This window comes from Bos indicus, chromosome 11 (assembly GCF_029378745.1).
Source record: "Bos indicus isolate NIAB-ARS_2022 breed Sahiwal x Tharparkar chromosome 11, NIAB-ARS_B.indTharparkar_mat_pri_1.0, whole genome shotgun sequence".
NCBI lineage: Eukaryota > Metazoa > Chordata > Mammalia > Artiodactyla > Bovidae > Bos > Bos indicus.
Window position 1 is genome coordinate 13,644,844 of NC_091770.1, and position 21,217 is coordinate 13,666,060.

The 21,217-nt window shown below is 45.7% G+C and overlaps 1 protein-coding gene across 1 annotated transcript in view; it reads left to right on the top strand.

The window, feature by feature from the left end:
* The window catches only part of ADD2 (adducin 2), a 125,613-nt gene that overhangs the window by 97,377 nt on the left and 7,019 nt on the right, over positions 1-21,217 (top strand). The window contains exons 11-15 of the mRNA XM_019969959.2: positions 6,328-6,585; positions 7,489-7,608; positions 8,656-8,745; positions 10,654-10,801; positions 12,740-12,865. Coding sequence (XP_019825518.2) covers positions 6,328-6,585; positions 7,489-7,608; positions 8,656-8,745; positions 10,654-10,801; positions 12,740-12,865 — 742 coding nt within the window. The remainder of the gene's footprint in view (positions 1-6,327; positions 6,586-7,488; positions 7,609-8,655; positions 8,746-10,653; positions 10,802-12,739; positions 12,866-21,217) is intronic.

The following is a 21,217-nucleotide window of genomic DNA, read 5'->3' on the forward strand; positions in this document are numbered from 1 at the left end:
ATCCTCAACAAAATTCTAGCAAACAGAATCCAACAACACATTGAAAGGATCCTATACCATGATCAAATCAACTTTATCCCAGGGATGCAAGGATTCTTCAGTGTACACCAATCCATCAATGTGATACACCACATTAATAAATTTAAAGATAAAAATCATTTGATAATCTCAATGGATACAGAAAAAGCTTTCAACATAATTCAGCATCCACTTATGACAAAAACTCTTCAGAATATGGGCATGGAAGGAACCTGCTTCAACTTAACAAGGGCCATTTATGATAGACCCACAGCAAATATTATTTTCAATGGTGGAAAACTGAAAGCATTTTCTCTAACATCAGGAACAAGACAAGGATGCCCACTCTCATCACTTTTATTCAGCAGAGTTTTGGAAGTCCTAGCCATGGCAATCAGAGAAGATAAAGAAATAAAAAGAATCCAGATTGGAAAAGAAGAAGAAAAACTCTCACTGTTTGCAGATGGCATGATACTATACATAGAAAACCCTATAAGATACTATGAGAAAGCTACTACAGCTAATCAATGAATTTACTAGAGTCACAGGGTAGAAAATCAATACACAGAAGTACCTTGCATTCCTACATGTGAACAATGAAAAATCAGAAAGAAAAATTAAGGAATCAATCACATTCACCATTGCAAAAACAAAAAGAGAAAGAGAGAGAATAAAACACCTAAGAATAAACCTACCTAAGGAGACAAAAGACCTGTATACCAAAAACTATAAGACACTCATGAAAGAAATCAAAGATAACACAAACAGATAGAGAGATATATTATGTTCTTGGATTAGAAGATTCAATATTGTGAAAATGACCATACTATCCAAAGCCATCTACAGATTCAGTGCAATACCTATTAAATTTCCATGGCATTTTTCAGAGAACTGGAACAGAAAATTTCACAATTTGTATGGAAACACAAAAGACCCCGAATAGCTAAAGCAATCTTGAGAAAGAAAAATGGAGCTGGAGGAATCAACCTTCCTGACTTCAGACTATACTACAAAGCTATAGTCATCAAGACAGTATGGTACTGGCACAAAACAGAAATATAGACTAATGGAGCAAGATAGAAAACCCAGAAATCCACGCACCTGTGGGTACTTTATTTTTGACAAAGGAGGCAAAAATATGCAATGGAGAAAAGATAGTCTCTTCAATAACTGGTGCTAGGAAAACTGACAGCTCCATGTGAAAGAATGAAATTAGAACTTGTCCTAACACCATAATACAAATAAACTCAAAATGGATTAAAGACCTGAATGTAAGACCAGAAACTATAAAACTCTTAGAGTAAAAAACATAGGCAGAACATTTTTGGACATAAATTGCAAGCAAGATCCTCTATGGCCCACCTCCTAAAGTAATGGAAATAAAGATGAAAACAAACAAATGAGACCTAATTAAAATTAAAAGCTTTTGCACAGCAAAAGAAACCAAAAACAAGATGAAAAGACAACCTTTAGAATGGGAGAGAATAATTGCAAATGAAGCAACTGATAAAGGATTAACCTCCAAAATATACAAGCAGCTCATTCAGCTCAATATTAGAAAAACAAACACAAAACAATCAAAAGATGGGCAGAAGACCTAAAAAGACATTCCTCTAAAGAAGACATGTGAATGGCCAATAAAACATGAAAAATTGCTCAAAATAGCTCATTAGTAGAGAAATGCAAATAAAAACTACAATGAGGAATCACCTCACACCAGTCAGAATAGCCATCACCAAAAAATCTACAAATAATAAATGCTGGAGAGGACGTGGAGAAAAGGAGACATTCTTGCACAGTTGATGGGAATGTAAATTGATATGGCCACTATGGAGAACAGTACGGAGATTTCTTTAAAAAAAAAACTAGGAATAAAACTACCATATGACCCGGCAATCCCACTACTGGGCATATACCCTGAGAAAATCATAATTGAAAAAGACAGATGTACCCCAATGTTCATTGCAGCACTGTTTACAACAGCTAGGACATGAAAGCAGCCTAGATGTCCATCAACAGATATAAACAAGAGTATAAGCAAGATATAAGCAAGAATACTGGAGTGGGTTGCCGTGTCCTCCTCCAGGGGATCTTCCCGACCCAGGGATCCAACCCGCATCTCTGTATTGGCAAGCGGGTTCTTTACCACTAGCCCCACCGGTAAAGCCCTGTACATACACACAAGGGAATATTACTCAGCTGTAAAAAGGAACAAATTTGAGTCAGTTCTAGTGAGGTGAATGAACCTAGAGCCTGTTATATAAAGGAAAGTAAGTCAGAAAGTCAGTCAGTAAGTCAGAAAATATCATATATTAATGCATACATATGGAATCTAGAAAAATGGCACTGATGTACCTATTTGCAGGACAGAAATAGAGACACAGAGAATAGACTTATGGACACAGTAGGGGAAGAAGAGTGGGACGAATTGAGTGAGTGCACTGAAGCATATACTGTACCGCATGTGAAATAGATAGCTAATGGGAAACTGCCGTATAACACAGGGAGCTCAACCCCATGCTCTGGGACAGCCTAGTGGGGTGGGATGGGGTGGGGGCTAGGAGGGAGGTTCAAGAGGTAGGGGACATATATATATATACACTTATAGATTCATGTTGCTGTACGGTTGTAAAGCAATTATCCTCCAATTAAAAAAAAATAAGTGCATTTAAAGTGGTCAATTATGAAAATATGTATAAAAATTAGTAGCTTTTTTGTATTTTAACATATAATAATGTATGTGAAAATATGAGAGGAAATAATCCTATTTGTAAATGCAACAACATCATAAAGTTTTAAGCAGACGCCCTTTAAAGACAGCTGTAAAATTTTACCAATAGACATCAGAGAAAACCTTAAATCAGTGAAGAGCTATAATTTATTCTTGGTTAAAAGCTTCAGTAGGGTAAAGAGGCTTGCAAGTTAATCAATAAACTCAATGTAATTTCCTCAAAAGTGGAGCAAGATATAAGGACTTAGCAAAATGTTCTTTCAGTTGAAATTCAGAATGACTTGGAAAATCCTATAGTGATTACCACCACATGGTAAAGTGTGATAAGGCTTTAGTCACTGAAGGGAGGGGCATTAGTCCAGAAGGGACAGGCCAATCAGAGCTACAGCTTAAAGAGTCCAGAAATAGACCCCAAATACATGAAAATTTAACAGGAGAAACAGCCATCTTATAAATCTGTGGGGAAAGATAGACTCCTAGCCCTGTGGGAAATGAACCTAGGGTGGCTTGCTGCTTTTTCCTTTCAACAAGATAGATCCCTCCTTTGCCAAAAATTTAAACATGAAAAGGAAATTAATATAGAGATTTAAAAACATAGATTAATATCCTTGATGCTTCTATGTTGGGAAAGACCTTGTCAAGCATGGCAGGAAAGTCTGAAATCATGATGACAAATATTGACAGTTACGATTACATTAAAATTCAAATTTTACAATTTTAAAAAACCACCTCACCCGCCATAAACAAAACTAAAGACAGTATGGGGAAAATATTTGCAACATCTGTGACAGTCAAAAGATCGATATCTTTACTGTAAAAGGAATAAATCAATATGAAAAGATAAACATCACAATAGGAAAATGAACTAAGGACACAGTTTACAAGGGAAGATATTCGAGGCCATTAAATGTAATTAAATATCCAATCTTACTAGTAATCTAAAAAAGAACAAAACAAAAGTAGAAGGTTTTACTTTTAACCTGTCTGACTGCCAATGAATTTTTTAAAAACCTCAACAATATTCATGGTGGGGAAAGGAGATGAGAACTGGGAACTCCAGCACAATTGGCAGAAGTGCAAACTGGCTCAGTGTCCTGGGAAGATGGACATGATGAATACATAAAAACCTTTAAAATAAATATGTAAAAACTGTGCACCCTTTGACTCAGTCATTTTCATTACTAGGCATTTATATTAACTGCCTAAAGAAAAATGTGTAAAATTGCTCATTTCAGGGTTGTTTATAATATTTTGAAATTAACAAAAGTGTCTTCCAGTGTTGGTTAGAAAAATTGTGATATGTACATTCACTGGCATATTATGCAGTTGTTTAAGGTCGCTGTGTATTTATGTTCAGTAACATGAAGAAATCTCCAAGACGAATTGATGAACTAGAGAAGCAACTTTTAAAGCTGATTATGTAGTAATACTTACAATTGCCAAGATATGGAAGCAACCTAAGTATCCACTGATGGAAGAACGGATAAAGAAAAAGTGGTGCATATATATATATATATATATATATATATATATATATATATGGTAGAACATTATTTAGCTATGAAAAGAAAGAACTCTAACCATTTGAAACAATGTGGATGGAACTTGAGGGGATTATGCTAAGTGAAATGAGTCATACAGAGAAAGACAAATACTGTATGATCTCATTTCTATATGGAATTGAAAAAAAAAAAACCAAAACCAGAAAGTTCAAACTCGTAGATGCAGAGAACAGATTGGTAGCTTCCATGTGTGGGGCAGAGAGAAATGGGTAAAGGATCAAAGGTAAAAGCTTCCATATATAAAATAAGTAATCCTGGGGGTGTAAGGTACAGCATGGTGACTGTAGTTATTAATACTGTGTTATATATTTGAAAGTTGCTAAAAGAGTAAGTAGATCTTAAAAGTTCTCATCACAAGAAAAACTATTATAACTATGTAAGGTGCCAGACGTCAACTAGATTCATGGTGATCATTTCGCAATACATACAATTTCTTTTTAACTGAAGTATAGTAGCCACTCCTGTATTCTTGCCTAGGAAATCCCATGGACAAAGGAGCCTGGCAGGAGTCCATGGGGTCACAAAAGACCTGGACACAATTTAACGACTAAAACGTGACACAGTTGATTTACAATGCTGTGTTAGTTTCAGGTGTATAGCAAAGTGATTCAGTTATGCATAGAATACATACAAATATTGAATCACCGTGTTGTAGATCTGAAACTAATGTAATGTTACATGTCAATTATATCGGTATTTTAGAAGACTGCTTATATGGATCTTCCCTGGTGGCTCAGACAGTAAAGCGTCTGCCTACAATGCCTACCATGTGGGAGATCTGGGTTCAATCCCTGGGTCAGGAAGATCTCCTGGAGAAGGAAATGGCAACCCACTCCAGTATTCTTGCCAGAAAATCCCATGGATGGTGGAACATGGTAGGCTACAGTCCATGGGGTTGCAAAGAGTCAGACACGACTGAGCGATTTCACTTCACTTATATGGTACAGCCCCATTTATATAGTGTTTTATATATTATATATATATTATATTAATTATATAGTCTGTATATTTACATATGCACATATGTATATGTATGCTTAAAGAGATGACTGAAAGGATTTTTAGTGGTTGTCTCTCAGGATGAGATTTTGCATAAAACCCATATTTTCCTTATGTTTTTTTTATATTGCTTAATTTTTCTACATGGCTATGTATTTTTTTGTAATCCACATAATTGTTAATGCCACTTTAACTTAAAGAAAGATGACTGGTAGAGCTGAGAATTATTCCAGCAGCTGCTGAGATTCCTGAATGTTCATTCTAAGTAACATTCTAAGTAACTCCAGCCCACCTTTGAGGGATATATGGTCCTTCTTAGGAGATAGGGATGTTCTCGAGTCAAATTCAGGGGTCCCAAGAGAGAAATAGTCAAGAAACTTCAGAGTTGAGGAAGGGAGGGCTACTGCTCGAATCAGCTGGGAAGCTTTTTGAAGTCCTGTAGCCCAGATTGTACCAGTGTCCAGTGAAATGGGCAACGCTGGGGTGAGCCCGGATAGCCATATTTTCAAAGCTCCTTTGTGATCCAGTGTGTTGACAACTACTGGGCCAGACCCAAAGCTGGAGCTCTGTCTGGTCCACAAGATTTTGGTGACTTTCTCACCCCTGATCAAAGGGTTTGCTGGAGTGAAGGAAAGGAAGGGTTGGGGGACCACAACAGGGAACAAGTAGAGAATCTGCCTGTAATGCGGGAGACCTGGGTTCAGTCCCTGGGTGGGGAAGATCCCCTGCAGAAAGAAATAGCAACCCACTCCAGTATTCTTGCCTGCAGAATCCTGTGGACTGAGGAACCTGGTGGGCTGCAGTCCATGGGGGTCACACAGAGTCAGACACGACCGAGCAACTAACAGTTTCACTTTCTTCCAGAGGTGTGGCAAGGCCTGGGTTGTATTTTATTATGGAGACTTTGGGTTAAACTGAGTCCTTTAGGTGGAAGGGGGTGAAGTGTGTGGGCTGGCCAGCTGGCATGTTATTGACCATTTTCCCTACCTTAAGTGGTTCTATTTTTGTTCTTTTCAGGGTTACAGAACAGGCTACACCTACCGCTATCCCTTCGTTCAAGAGAAAACCAAACACAAAAGTGAGGTGGAGATTCCAGCCACGGTCACTGCCTTCGTGTTTGAGGAGGACGGCGCCCCAGTGCCTGCCCTGCGGCAGTACGCCCAGAAGCAGCAGAAGGAGAAGACCCGCTGGCTCAACACGCCCAACACCTACCTGCGGGTCAACGTGGCCGACGAGGTCCAGAGGAGCATGGGCAGCCCTCGGCCCAAGACCACAGTAAGGAGGGCAGAAGGGGCTCCCCTGGGGACACCGGGGTCAGAGGAGAGTGCCCGGTCTCTGTGCAGGCTAAACCACTTTAAAAGAGGAACAGAGCAGACCTCCCCCAGGCCTGAGCTAGTCCTGTCTCCCCTTAGGGCTTCCTACTGGGAGTCTGGGAGCAGCTGCTCATGCCCACAGAGCAGATCGCCTGTTTCTTGTACCTCTGTGCTGAGTTTCTGGGTCCAGAGCGTGGCTCAACAGGTCACTCTCAGCTGCATGAAAGCGTTTTGCTCCCACATCCAGAAGGGGCTTCCTGGAAGTTTGGGGGATGGGTATCCAACATTTGAACTGACCATCTGATGCAAAACCAGGAGGGAGGTGGGTACTTGCTTCTATTACATTGTCCTCTCCCATTATACCCTTTTCTGTGGACTTGCTTTAGGCATTAATGTGTTGAAGAGACCTGCCCAGAGGTTGAATTTTTACAAATTTTATGCTCTTTCCCTCTCTCTCCCTCACACAAACACCTCTGACCCTTAATTTGATTTTCACTATTTACTTTATAAGTAGCTGGCAGCCAAATAGAATAGCTCTTCATTAAAAATTGAAACTATCCACAAGTCCTCTTAAAACGCGAGTGGCCGGCTGTCTGTCGAAACTGGTCACCGAGGCTCCGTCCCTCCTCTTAAGTGTTATTTATGGCTGTTGATCAGGGGCCTTAGTTTGGTTGCTGGGTCATCTGCTGCCCATCTCTGCTCTGGGAGACAGACATCCAAGTGCCCCAAGAGTAGGGAATGTGTTTGTCTAGGCTTTCTGACCTTCCATGCAGGCTGGTCAGCTCAGCTCTCCTGGGGTGGACCACTGGGGTGGACGGTGATCTGTGTGCCTTTGTCTTACTCACTGGGGCTTGTGTGTGTTCAGTGGATGAAGGCTGACGAGGTGGAGAAATCCAGCAGTGGCATGCCCATACGGATCGAAAACCCAAACCAATTTGTGCCTCTCTATACTGACCCCCAAGAAGTGCTGGACATGCGCAACAAGGTGAGGTGTAGCTAACTGCCTCCCACTCTTCTCCCGCAAGGGTGTAAGGAGGGGGCGTCCGCAAGGGTGTAAGGGGGGGGTGTCTGCAGGATGTGCACGACTTTCCCCAGGTGCCTCTTATGGGAAAGAAGAAAAGAAAGCATTAGTCGCTCAGGTCATGTCCAATTCTTTGTGACCCCATGGACTCTGGCCCACCAGGTTCCTCTATTCATGGAATTCTCCAGGTAAGAATCCTGGAGTGGATTGCCATTCCCTTCTCCAAGGGATCTTCCTGACCCAGGGATTGAACCCAGGTCTCCTGCATTGCAGGCAGATTCTTTACCATCTGAGCCACCAGAGAAGCCCACATGGGAAAGAAGGTATCATTTATTGGCCATGTTCCAGGCACAGTGCTAAGTGCTGTGGTTTTTTCATCGTGTGTAAACATCTAAGAGAGGGCTGCTAGCTTCAGACAGTAGATGTGTCTAAGAGGCCCCCAAATTGAATTTTTACAAATTTTATGCTGTTTCCCTTTGGCTCATTTTCAAAATTGCAAAATCCTTTATATTTATTTCTCTACCTTGGCTTTACAGTTCCCTCACTTATTTTCTTCATGTTACTTTAAATACCTAAATTGTAACAGAACCACCTCCAGTAGGTTAGGCATGCTCTCAGAGCAGTGTTTCAATGTGTGCGCCTCTGAAATGCAGATTTCTGGCTTACCCCCAACCCTCCTCCCACGGGTTTGAGATTTAACATATATGAGGTGTCCCCCTCCCCCAGAAATCTGTAGTTTAAACCAATTCCTCAGAGATTTTATAGGAATATTGAAAATTGAGAATCCCCCTCAAGGATCTACCATGCCTCTTCATCTCTTACAATGACCTTCTTAGAGTTCATGAGAATCTGGTGTTTTACATCAACTACTCATTCCCTGGAACAGCCATGGAGACTGTCTCAGAGTGGACGTGATGTGTTACTGTGTTATGTTCACACCACACTGGGCGGCCTATTAAGTACGCCCTGCTTCTGGACTGCTAGCTCACTCTCCCCTCCCTTTCCACACAGATTCGAGAACAAAACCGACAGGATGTGAAGTCGGCAGGGCCCCAGTCCCAGCTGCTGGCAAGCGTCATCGCAGAGAAGAGCCGAAGCCCGGTACAGGAGATGCTGCCCCCGCCTGCAGGGGGAACGAGTTTGCCTTCTGGGTCTGCAGTGCCTGGGGCTGGGCGGCAGGACCCCTGAGCTCACATATGCCCACCTTTCCCTGTGCTCTTGGGCGCTGGTGCTTTTGCTGCAAAATGGATGCTGTGAGGACTGAGGACAGTGTCTTATCGCCCGCTGTGGGCCCCAGGAAGGCCGGGAGAGGGGTGGGGGAGCAGCCCAATCCGCCCACCCGCCGGAGTGATACGGCTTCCCTGGTTCCTCTGTGGAACTCCCGTCTGCCCTCTGCCGGTGCTCCGCAGGGTGGGCTCGCAGGAGCGTGGCTGGCCGCTCTCAGCGGCTCTACAGCTGCCTGCTCCAAATGGTTCTGTCCTCTGTGCTTGAATATGGCATCATCAGGCCATACCTCTGAGAGGATGCCCACGTGCTCTCAGAGGGCAGACGTGTATATAAGGACGGGTGCTCTGCGGGAGGGGGAGGGCCAGTGAGTTGCCTACAAAACCCACATGGAGTTAGAAAATACAAAGTTGTTTCCATGCTTGAGATAGAACAGTGTTTGTGTAGTGCTTAGTGAAAGGGGTAAAGGTCAGAGTTCTGGCTTGTGTTGGAAATCATTGCTGCTCATTGCAAAGTCACAGTGGCATCTTCCTTAGCAGTAAGGGCCGGGCTGGGTGTGTGGAGGATTCAGGGACCATTCCTCTCTGCAGAGCAAACTAATGTCATGATTGCACATGGGGCTGCAACTCACAAGATGGGTGCCCATTGGCAAGGGAAGTGTGAAGGTCATGCCATCCCCTCCGCCCCACCCCAGCTCAGCCAAGAGGAGGGACATCAAATGTGCTACAGCATCAAGGATAGTCATACCTGCCCCATGATATTGGGGGGAGATGAGAGTTCAATACAATGAGCAAAATTATTAAAAACTCTGCTGTTTATACCGAGTGCTCTCCTTGGAGTCCCTCTTCTTGGGATCTTGTTGGACTCTCTTGTGAACCCCATAATTGATGGGCCCAGTGCTGCCCTTCTTTTGAGAGAAGCCCAGGGCCCATCATCAGAATACCTGATGGGCCAGAAACAGATGGCCCGGAGTGCGTGATGTGGGCCAGCTGCTCTGGCTCACCTTCCTTGGGCTTCACTTTCTTTGGCTCCTCAGCTCCAGAGCACTGTATCCCCAAAGGCCAAGAGGAGGATGCTGAGTTAGGATAAAGGGATAAAGGGCTGTGGGGTCTGAATATTAGTCCCTGTCCTGGGCGAGAGGGGTCAAAGGATTCCTGGAGCTCACACAAGGCCCAGCGCTGAGCTCTCCAGAGCCAGGGGCTCCCCAGAGGTGGTGAAACACAGTGATTTTGCCAATGTCCCTGCGGGGACCTGCAGAGCAGGCAGGTTGAAGATCCAAGATTCAAGACCTTAACTTCCTTGAATTTATGACTGTGTGCACAACAGAAATAACAGTTTGGACTGAGAATGCTGGAGTCATTGTGTGTTTTGCATATGACTTACTGCTGTGTGCTATGTGGCTTGTCCTGCTGCTGGGAGAGGAGGGGTGGTGGGTGGGGAGTGGCTGGCTTGAAGTTGGTTGAGCCAACGCTTTGCTTGCTGGGTTTTGGCTGGCTGACTGTGGGCCACTGACTGTATTTGCATAGTGACAGCTTGCAAGTGTCCACAGGAGAGATTGCAATAAAGGTGCATCTTCCTTCTCCTTGGGAGCAGCCTTTGATTTTATTTCCGGGGCAGAGGGAGGTACCCCTGCATTCATCCAAGGCCCTGAGCTATTGCTAAGGAGCTGCTTGTCACGCTGTCCCTAGCAAGACCAGGGGCAGCCACATGAGTCTGAAAGGAAGCTGAGGCCTGGGCCCCGAGCGCGGCGTTCAGAGGGCAACACGCTCTGTGATTAACTTTCAGTCCACAGACAGCCAGCTGATGTCCCAGGGCCAGGCGGATGCCAAAGACGAATCCGAGGAGATGGCACCCAACCCCTTCAGCCAACTCACGGACCAGGAGCTGGAGGAGTACAAGAAGGAGGTGGAGAGGAAGAAGCTGGAACTGGAGGGTAAATAACCCTGGTGGGGGGTCAGTGCTTCAGGACCTGCGGGAGGGAGGGGAGAGTGTGGGGCACTGGGAAGGCAGCAGAGCAACTGAGGCCGTCACTACCCCCTGCCGCGCCCCCCAAGCAGCAGGACCCACTCCTTCCTGCCCACCAGAGCCCCCAGGGCTCCATCCAGGCTTCTTTGCTTTGTTTTCAATCTTCATTTGCTTCTCTGTGTCTCTTCTCTCTCATGTCTTCAATTTGGCCTTCCTGCCTCATCACCAAACAATATTCTTATGAGCATAATACTGTTATCCCCAATAATGCCCCTCATGGCTCGTGCCTGGCAGTGGTTACATGGTGCTGCCATGACCCCACTGATGCTCTCACCTGGGAAGAAGAAGTTAATCTGTGTGGTGCTTACTTAGAGTAGCACCATATAAATATGGCCTAGGTCAGTAAGCACCAGACAAATGTTAGTTATAATAATATGATCATTATTATAGTGATCACTGTTGTTAATGGATCTGGTTTGGTATAAACCTGGAAATCAGAACTGTCAGCAGCCAAGGCCTTTATGTCAGAATTTCAGTCAAGCCCATCTCTCCATGCTGACTCTTGAGAGCTTGTTCATGCCTTTGTCCCTTCCTGGCAGAGTTTCCCTTCTTGGCTACCTTATTCAATATTGTCTACACTTCAGGCTCCATGGCAAACTTCTCTCCATCTAGGAAGCCTTCTCTGTTTCCCTCATGATCTGTCCCTTCTCTTTGCTCTAGATGCACTTGGGGTCTGAGACACAGGACTTAGCTCTGGATTTTGTCCACCAGACAAGATGATGCTGAAAGCTCAGCTTCTCTCTGCACCAGTGCAGAATCAAATCTCAGAGACAGAGTTTTGGGTGAAGTAGATAGGAATAGCTTTACTGTTTGGCCAGGCCAAGGGGGCAGCAGTGGGCTAATGCGGTCACAACCGTGTGTTCCAACTTGGGGAAGATAGTGAGAAATTTTGTATTAATTGTCCAAAGAGGGCATGATCAGCTCATGGACATTCTTTGGATGGGTTGGTGGTGTGGTAAGTTGGAGTCAGCATCGTTAGTCTTCGGTTCCAACTGATCTGGGATCTGCATGCTTGTGGGCAGCATATCATTATTAATCATTACCTTCTTCCACTTGGAGGGCATTTCAGTATCTGCAAAATAGCTCAAAGATATGGTTGTGTGTATCCTCTGATGGGCCTTGCCCCAAGGCTGCTCTTGCTGTTTGTTTCTCCCTTGGGAGAAAGGGACCTCCTGTCCCTTTGATAATTAACAACAGCTTGAATCTCCCCATTGGAACTCAGGGAAGATCATGGAGGTTGAATGAAGGTAGCTTCCTATAGTCAAAGAAATGGGGGACAGAGAGGCCTTGTGCCCAGGAGTCCCACAGGCCCCTGCATGGTATCAAAGGCTTTTATTCCCTCAGGGAAGGACCTTCTTCCACGTCCCCCCTCCCCACCCAAAGTCAGCCATCTTCCTGGGCACAAAGGCACTGGAAGAACCCTTGCCAGCTTGCTTGGAGTTCTCACGTGCCAGTCGAGGAAGTAGATGGAAAAATATAGTGCTTTTTGTCTCTAGAGGTTTTTTGGACTGAACACGTAAGTTATATAAATAGTATATGAGCTGCATACACATAGTGGGCGGGAATTCCCCTGCAGTCTTGCATCCACATCAGGGGTAATATAATCCATCTGAGGATGTGATTTGATGGAGGAAACAGAACCGGACTCTGACTCCTCCCATTTGCCTCGCTCAGAGTGTAGCAGACGTTTTAAAAAGTGTGTGTGGGGGTGGGGGGATGGGGAAGCAGGTGATTCCAGTTAGGAGAAATAAGGACCAAGTAGAAGAAAGCATTGCCTTAAAGCACTTTATCTGCCCATATCTCCTCTGCCTGACCTCTGTCCTGAGTTGGTTTTCTGTGTTTTCAGGAGAGAAGGAGCCGGTCCCAGAGGAACCCGGCTCCCCTGTGAAGTCTGCACCTGCTTCTCCAGCTCAGAGCCCAGCCAAGTCCGAGCCAAAGAGCCCTGTGGGCTCTCCCTCCAAATCTGTGGATGGTGAGTTGAGCTGAAGCGCTCGCTGGCAGGGAGGAGGCACCTCCACAGACCGAGAAAGGGGTCTACATGGAGTTGTGCACTGCAGCGCCTCTGCCTTTTGACACATGCTGCCCTCCTACCAGAAACTCCTTCCCCTCTGCTATTTCTAGGGATCCTGAAATAGAGGTTGCCAGTTTTAAGCCTGTTCCATTCACAGGCTGTGACAATACACCTTATGGGTATAGCCCGGTCTAAGCAATGCTGAGTACATTAATGATTGGCCCATAGCCTCCTCGTCTTCAACTCAGGCCAGACTGGCTGGTGGGCCTTTCTAGATGCAATAGCCCAGTGCTTAGATTCTACTGTGCACAAGGATCACTTAGGCATCTGGTTAAAGTGAAGATTAAAATGTTAAAATTAAGATGCAGTAAGTCTGGGGTGGGACCTGAGACCCTGCATATCCAGCAAGCTCCCAGGTAAGGCTGATGATGTCGCTGTCAACTGTGACTGTGCATTGGAATCACCTGGGGAGCTTTACAGTTCCTGACACCTGCCAGGGTCCTACCCCAGTGATTCTGAGTTCAGTGGTCTAGGAGTGGGGGCAGAGGAGTGCAGCCTAAAGTGATAAGATCTCTTTCCAGATGAGTCTAATACATAGCCCAGGTTGAAAACAGGAGATCCGCCCTGGGTGTTCTTTGGAAGGAATGATGCTAAAGCTGAAACTCCAGTACTTTGGCCACCTCATGCGAAGAGTTGACTCATTGGAGAAGACTCTGATGCTGGGAGGGATTGGGGGCAGGAGGAAGAGGGGACGACAGAGGATGAGATGGCTGGATGGCATCACCGACTCGATGGACGTGAGTTTGAGTGAACTCTGGGAGATGGTGATGGACAGGGAGGCCTGGCATGCTGCGATTCATGGGGTCGCAAAGAGTCGGACACTACTGAGTGACTGAACTGAACTGAACTGAACCCTAAGATTAACCCTAAAAACCCAAAGGAGAAAAGGAAAGATATACCCATTTGAATGCAGAGTTCCAAAGAATAGCAAGGAGAGATAAGAAAGACTTCTTCAGTGATCAATGCAAAGAAATAGAGGAAAACAACAGAATGGGAAAGACTAGAGATCTCTTCAAGAAACTTAGAGATACCAAGGGAACATTCATGCAAAGATTGGCTCAATAAAGGACAGAAATGGTATGGACCTAACAGAAGCAGAAGATATTAAGAAGAGGTGGCAAGAATACACAGAAGAACTGTACAAAAAAGATCTTCACAACCCGGATAATCACGATGGTGTGATCACTGACCTAGAGCCAGACATCCTGGAATGTGAAGTCAAATGGGCCTTAGGAAGCATCACTATGAACAAAGCTAGTGGAGGTGATGGGATTCCAGTTGAGCTATTTCAAATCTGGAAAGATGATGCTGTGAAAGTGCTGCACTCAATATGCCAGCAAATTGGGAAAACTCAGCAGTGGCCACAGGACTGGAAAAGGTCAGTTTTCATTCCAATCCCAAAGAAAGGCAATGCCAAAGAATGCTCAAACTACCACACAATTGCACTCATCTCACATGCTAGTAAAGTAATGATCAAAATTCTCCAAGCCAGGCTTCAGCAATACGTGAACTGTGAACTTCCAGATGTTCAAGGTGGTTTTAGAAAAGGCAGAGGAACTAGAAATCAAATTTCCAACATTCCCTGAATCATGGAAAAAGCAAGAGAGTTCCAGAAAAACATCTATTTCTGCTGTATTGACTATGCCAAAGCCTTTGACTGTGTGGATCACAATAAACTGTGGAAAATTCTTCAAGAGATGGGCATACCAGACCACCTGACCTGCCTCTTGAGAAACCTATATGCAGATCAGGAATCAACAGTTAGAACTGGACATGGGACAACAGACTGGTTCCAAATAGGAAAAGGAGTACGTCAAGGCTGTATATTGTCACCCTGCTTATTTAACTTATATGTAGAGTACATCATGAGAAACGCTGGGCTGGAGGAAGCACAGGCTGGAATCAAGAATGCCGGGAGATATGTCAATAACCTCAGATATGCAGATGACACCACCCTTATGGCAGAAAGTGAAGAGGAACTAAAAAGCCTCTTGATGAAGATGAAAGAGGAGAGTGAAAAAGTTGGCTTAAAGCTCAACATTCAGAAAACGAAGATCATGGCATCTGGTCTCATTACTTCATGGCGAATAGATGGGGAAACAGTGGCAACAGTGGCTGACTTTATTTTTCTGGGCTCCAAAATCACTGCAGATAGTGATTGCAGCCATGAAATTAAAAGACACTTACTCCTTGGAAGGAAAGTTATGACCAACCTAGATAGCATATTGAAAAGCAGAGACATTACTTTGCCAACAAAGGTCCGTCTAGTCAAGGCTATGGTTTTCCCAGTGGTCATGTGTGGATGTGAGAGTTGGACTATAAAGAAAGCTGAGCCCTGAAGAATTGATGCTTTTGAACTGTGGTGTTGGAGAAGACTCTTGAGAGTCCCTTGGACTGCAAGGAGATCCAACCAGTCCATCCTAAAGGAAATCAGTCCTGAATTTTCATTGGAAGGACTGATGCTGAAGCTGAAACTCCTATACTTTGGCCAACTGATGCGAAGAGCTGATTCATTTGAAAAGACCCTGATGCTGGGAAAGATTGAGGGCAGGAGGAGAAGGGGACGACAGAGGATGAGATGGTTGGATGACATCACCGATTCAATGGACTTGGGTTTGGGTGAACTCCAGGAGTTGGTGATGGATAGGGAAGTCTGGCGTGCTGTGGTTCATGGGGTCGCAAAGAGTCGGACACGACTGAGTGAGTGAACTGAGCTGAATAATACCGTCCACACCTCCCAGATCATGAAAGTGTCTTTAATGAGCTTCTGGAATCACTGTGGGGAATGAATGCTCCTCCCCTGGGTCCCCCGGGGCCCTCACCAGGGAGGCCTGGACCCCATGCAGATGGTACCAGCTGGGTGGCCTGATGGAACCTTCCCCTTCCTGGGTAGAATGGCCAGACATGTGGATGCTGCTTGCATACCACAGTCCTGAGCTTCTTCTTTGAGTTGCTGCCTTGACCACAGGCCTAGCGCTGCCAGAGGAAACCCATCTGCTTGAGGCCAGAGCCTGAGTGGATGTCCCATGACTGTGTCCATCTGTCTCATCATGGTGCTGTCAGCCTGTATGCAGTGTTTTCCTTCCTCTTCCCATTTGTGCCTTCATCAAAGGAGTTTCCTCTGATTCTGAATACCTGTCTCTGTCAGAAGTATAGGGATGCTGTTTACTAACTTACTCCAACACTCGCAATGTGGGGAGGGAGGAGTATTGCAAAGGAAATAGATTTCTCCTCAATTTTTAATTTGCAGTTCACAACCTTGCCTTTGGGAGGTTTCCTGACTATAAATGCCATGACCAATTCCACATGTGCTGTACATGGACTAGGCTCCATCTAAGATAGATGTACTCATGCACAAACACTCTTGTATTCACACAGGGCACACCACCCACAAGCAACAAGCCCCCACAGTGAATGAACTGTGGGACCAGCTGCTGGGTACTCCCCTCTGGCAGTTCCTGTGGCTTCAGGAGCACATGTGCAGCCCATTCCTAATGCATGGGCCCATCTAAGGAGCCCATGATGTCTTCTAGGGCTGGAGGCCAGAGCCTGAATGACCTTGGGGCACAACCGCCAGATCTGGATGCATAGAGCACCCAGCCTGACTGCTGTCTGCAGCATCCTTGCAGCCAACTGCAGGAAGGCAATGCCACTGAGAGGAGGCTTCCATTTCAGCTCTTGGGAGCCCCTTAGAGCAATTTCTGCTGTCCAGTGGGACAGAGGACAGGAGGAGGAGGATGTAAGGGGTGGGATCACTGCTTTCCCACTGGCTGAATTCCTGCTTTTCTTTCACCCAAATCTGTGCTCCATGGAGAGGCACACCCCAGTTGAGTTGTTAGAAGAGACTTCCTGAAATAGAGTTGGGGAATGTGGACCTCTTTGGAGCCGACCTCATGTGATGAGGCCCAGTTGGAGCTGTCTAGGGTGACTGTTGTGAGGTGGGGCTGGGTGGCTTGGCCATGCTGCCCGATGGCTGGCCCAGCTTCTCAGGGTGACAGGGCAAACACTCCAAGCAGCATCTGCACTTTCACGTGTAGCTCAGCTACTGGGTCAGGAATGGCTTTTTCTCCATCTGTCTCCATACTCTCAAATCCTCTTGTGCTAAATCACCTCACCATCACTCTTCCTCTGTCTCCTTGACTCCTACCACTCAGCGTCTCTGAAAGAGGCTTTCAAGTCCTCCTTCCTCACCTCTGCCATCTCTGTCATCACCTTCTCTTTGACCAGCTCCTGACTGTCCCTGCCCTGCAAACTCCATCCCCCCAGGAGCACTGGCTATCCCCGCAAAGAAATAGCCATCCATTTGACATTAGAAGATCAGCCCTGTCACTGACTAATTTAGCCATCTCAAATAAGTTACTTAAAAACACTAAAGAATGGGGAACTAACATGAATCCTTGCCTTTCCTAATTCACAGCATCGTTATCAGGATAAAAGGAGCTCCTAAATATAAAGGGATCCGGTCCTGTGTTTTCATAAATGAGCTCTCACTGTGTACTGTGTTCCCAGGGTGGTGAGAGATACTATAGTGCTTGCTGTTTTAAGTCACTAAGTTTTGGGGTGGTTTGTTATGTAGCAGTAGATAATTATTAAATCATAGCACTTAATGAGAACCGGTTTATGGAAATTAGTTCTTCTGTGGGTTGACTAGGCTCAGCGGGATGGTTCTTCTGCTCCACTATTGTCAGCTGGGGCTGCAGTCATCCGGGTGCCTGACTGAACTAGAATTTCCAAGATAATGCACTCATATGTCAGGTGCCTTGGCCGGAGTGGCTGGAAGGCTGGGCTCAGCTGGGACAGTGGAATGGCTGGGCCTCTTTGTCTGCCTGTCTCTGTCTCTCTCCATGTGATTGTAGGTACTCTTCATGTGGCCTCTCCATCTACCTTCCCATCAAGGTCGTTGGACTTTATACATGGTGCCTCAGGGCTCCCCAAACAGAAGCTAACAGAAGCTGCTAGGCCTTCTTAATTCTTCAGCCTGAGGCTGGTTAGTGGCACTTCCTTTAATGGCATTTCCTCTAGTGGCACTTCCTCTGCATTCTGTTGCTTCCTCCAAGTCACAGGGCCATCCCCTACTCAGTGTGGGAGGGGGCCACACTCAAGTATAAAATTAATATATTGGTAGTAGGTTTAGAAAAGAGCAAGATCATTGTCAAATGTCAAGGGAGGCTTGAACCAGACCATGGGGAGATATATGCTTGGACTGGCAGACAAGAGTAGAGTGAGCTTTCCAGGGAGTGGGCATTTCCGGGAGGGGACACTGGAGGACTGAGAGACAAGTGTTTGGATGTTGAGGGAAAGTGAGAAATCCACTCTGAGAGGTAAGTACCCAAACAAGCTTGGCATCCCCCTCCCAAAGCACCTTTCTTCCTCCTCCAGCCTCTGCAGGCCTTTCAGCTCTTTCCAGCCCATGAGGGTGCAGATATTATCCCTGCCTGCCAAGCCCAGTCTTTCTCTGAAAGAGAAAGAGCACTGTCCCTACTCCCTTTCCTCTTCCTCCTGCTTCCTGACCACCATCCTTGGATAGACAACCCCCTTTTCCAGCCTCTACTTCATTCCACCCACTCCCACATCTGTCTCCTACTCCCAGAGCTCCAAGTGCCCCATCTAGGAGAGAAAGCCAGTGATTCTCCTTAGGGGATGTGAGAAGGTGAGTTTCTATCTGCTTCTAGTTGCTGGGGCTCTTCCCAGCCTGGTCTTCAAATAGCTGAAGACTCATCAAGTTCTGATCTTACCTGTTTTGGGCTTTTAGCAGAGGAGGGATCTGGACTCTCAGAGCTGGTCCTTGATGCTTTTATTACTGGGGCCCAATAAGTATTTCTAGAGCCCTGTTCTGCCTCCCCTTCTCTTGGCCAGCCACACCCTTCAGTGTTTTTGGTTTCCTCCAGTTGAGGGAGTGATGACCTTAATTTGGAACCTGACTTCTCCAAGGCCTTTTGCCTCCCGACCCACTTTGTGATTCTGCTGCTCCCCGAGAAATTCATCATGAGAAAGCTCTGTATACTGCCAGCATGAGAAATTCTGGCAGTATACTCAGCATGGTCTCATTTTCTGGATGGGGAAGAAGTACCTGGGTGTGTGCTCCTAAAGCAAGACACAGCAGAGCCTGTGGCTGTGGATGAGGCTGCTGGGGTGGGCAGGGATGAATGGTGCTGTTGGAGTGAGGCTGCCTGTTACCACCAGGGCAAGAAGTAGCACATGGACAGAAATGGAGAGCCCTCTAATCCACAGTTGTGTTCATGGAGCTGGAAAGCAAGTAACAAAGTCATCTGAGAGGGTGAGACTTGAGAAACATGACCTCATGGGTCACCTCAGTGAGGGGCCATGAAAGGAACAGAAGTCCAGGGGATTGAGAGTGGGGACAGAGGAAGAGGTTCAAGAGGTAAAGGCCAGCACACAGCCTGCTCTTTGTTTACATGGTTGGCTCAGGCTGTGACAAGTAAGAAAGATGACAATGTGTGGTGTTGGCTTGGTTGGAATAAAACCATTCACATGTTCATTTGTTTGCTGATGCATTCAACCATTCATGGATTCCACAATCACTTTTTGAATACCTCCTATGAGCTAGTTACATAGATAATTAAACACAGTCTTGTCTAATTTATTTCAGTTTTGAGGGAAGGGATAGACATTAAAAAGAAGTGATTGTTGTATATTTCTGTGATGGAAATTTGTACAATAGGGGCCAAAAGGAGCGACACATTCTACCTGGAAGGAGGGACGGGATCAGGAAAGAGTTTAAGGGGAGGGTAAGACTCAAGCTGATTCATTGTGAAGATTGGGGACATGGAGAAGATAGAGAAGGGCAGTCCAGGCAGAGGGAAACAGGCTGTGAAGGCAGAGAGAGGTCCAGGGACAGAGGGTTGATGAGGCCAAAAGCAGGTGAGGAGAGGAGAGCCGTCAGCGGGAAGGTTGTGTCTGGACTGCTTTCCTGTGTTCAAGAGAATGGCCAGTGATGACCATGGGAATGCATGGGGGGAGAGCAGACCATAAGGGCCATAAGAGTCAAGGGCTTTAGAGGGCTTGGTAGTTGGGTGATGGCAGGATGCGAGCCACACAGTAGGAAGATGGGAGCCAGGGCCAAGGCCCTCAGTACTAAGAGAAGACAGTCCTCAGGAGTTGTTGGAGAAGACTTTGGTTTGCCCAGAGAGTTAAATTAGCCCATTCTAACTGTTCCCAAATTTACCCCCCTCTTCCATGTAACCAGATATTTCTTCAGTCTTTACCCTGGAAAGAACCCTAGCCCTTTCCCAAGATTTCTGTTTTGTCCCACTCTGTAAATGACCAGCCCCACCTTCCCTAGCTATCCCTCCCAGTTACACACATGCACACTCACATGTGCATTCACACACATACACTCATACACATGAACATGTACACATGTGTTCAACACATGCACACTCACACATGCATACCATGTGCACACTCACACACTTAGATACACATGCTCACACATATGTGCATACTCACACACATGCACTTTCACATGTATACATGCACACTCATGCACACACAAGCACTCGTGTGCACTCAGGTATAGACATGTGCACACACACGCATAATGCATATACACATGCACTCTCACGCACACACACTTGCACACTCACAGAAGTGCAGACACATGCATACTAACACCCAGTCACAATCACAAATGTGCACTCATGCACACACACATACAGGTGTGCACTTACATGCATACATGTGCACACTGACACAGATACACATATTCACTCATATGTGCACACTCACACATGTGTATACTCGTACATGCACACATGTGCACATTTCACACATGCACACTCATGCACACACAAGCACTCATGCACTCACATACAGACACATGTGCACACATGCATAATGCACATGCACACATGTGCACTCTCACACACACTTGCACACTTACAGAAGTGTACACTCACACACATGCACACACATGCACATTAACATCCAGTCACCATCACACATGTGCACACATACACAGGTGTGCACTCACACACATGCACTCTCACACACAGGTACACTCACACGTCTCAGTTTCACACAGTATAAAGGCACTAAGCTGGGACAGCAGGAGGCTGCAGTCTGTCCCCTTTTACTACTTTACTCAATTTTCCCATCGGTAAAATGGGGAGGAGCGAGATGATCTTCACATTCCCTTCTACTTTTCCAAGTCTGTAGTTATAGAGTCTTCCTTCCTCCCTCCCTGCCCATGCACTCCAGAACTTGCGTGGGAAGCAGGGTGGGGTGAGAGTG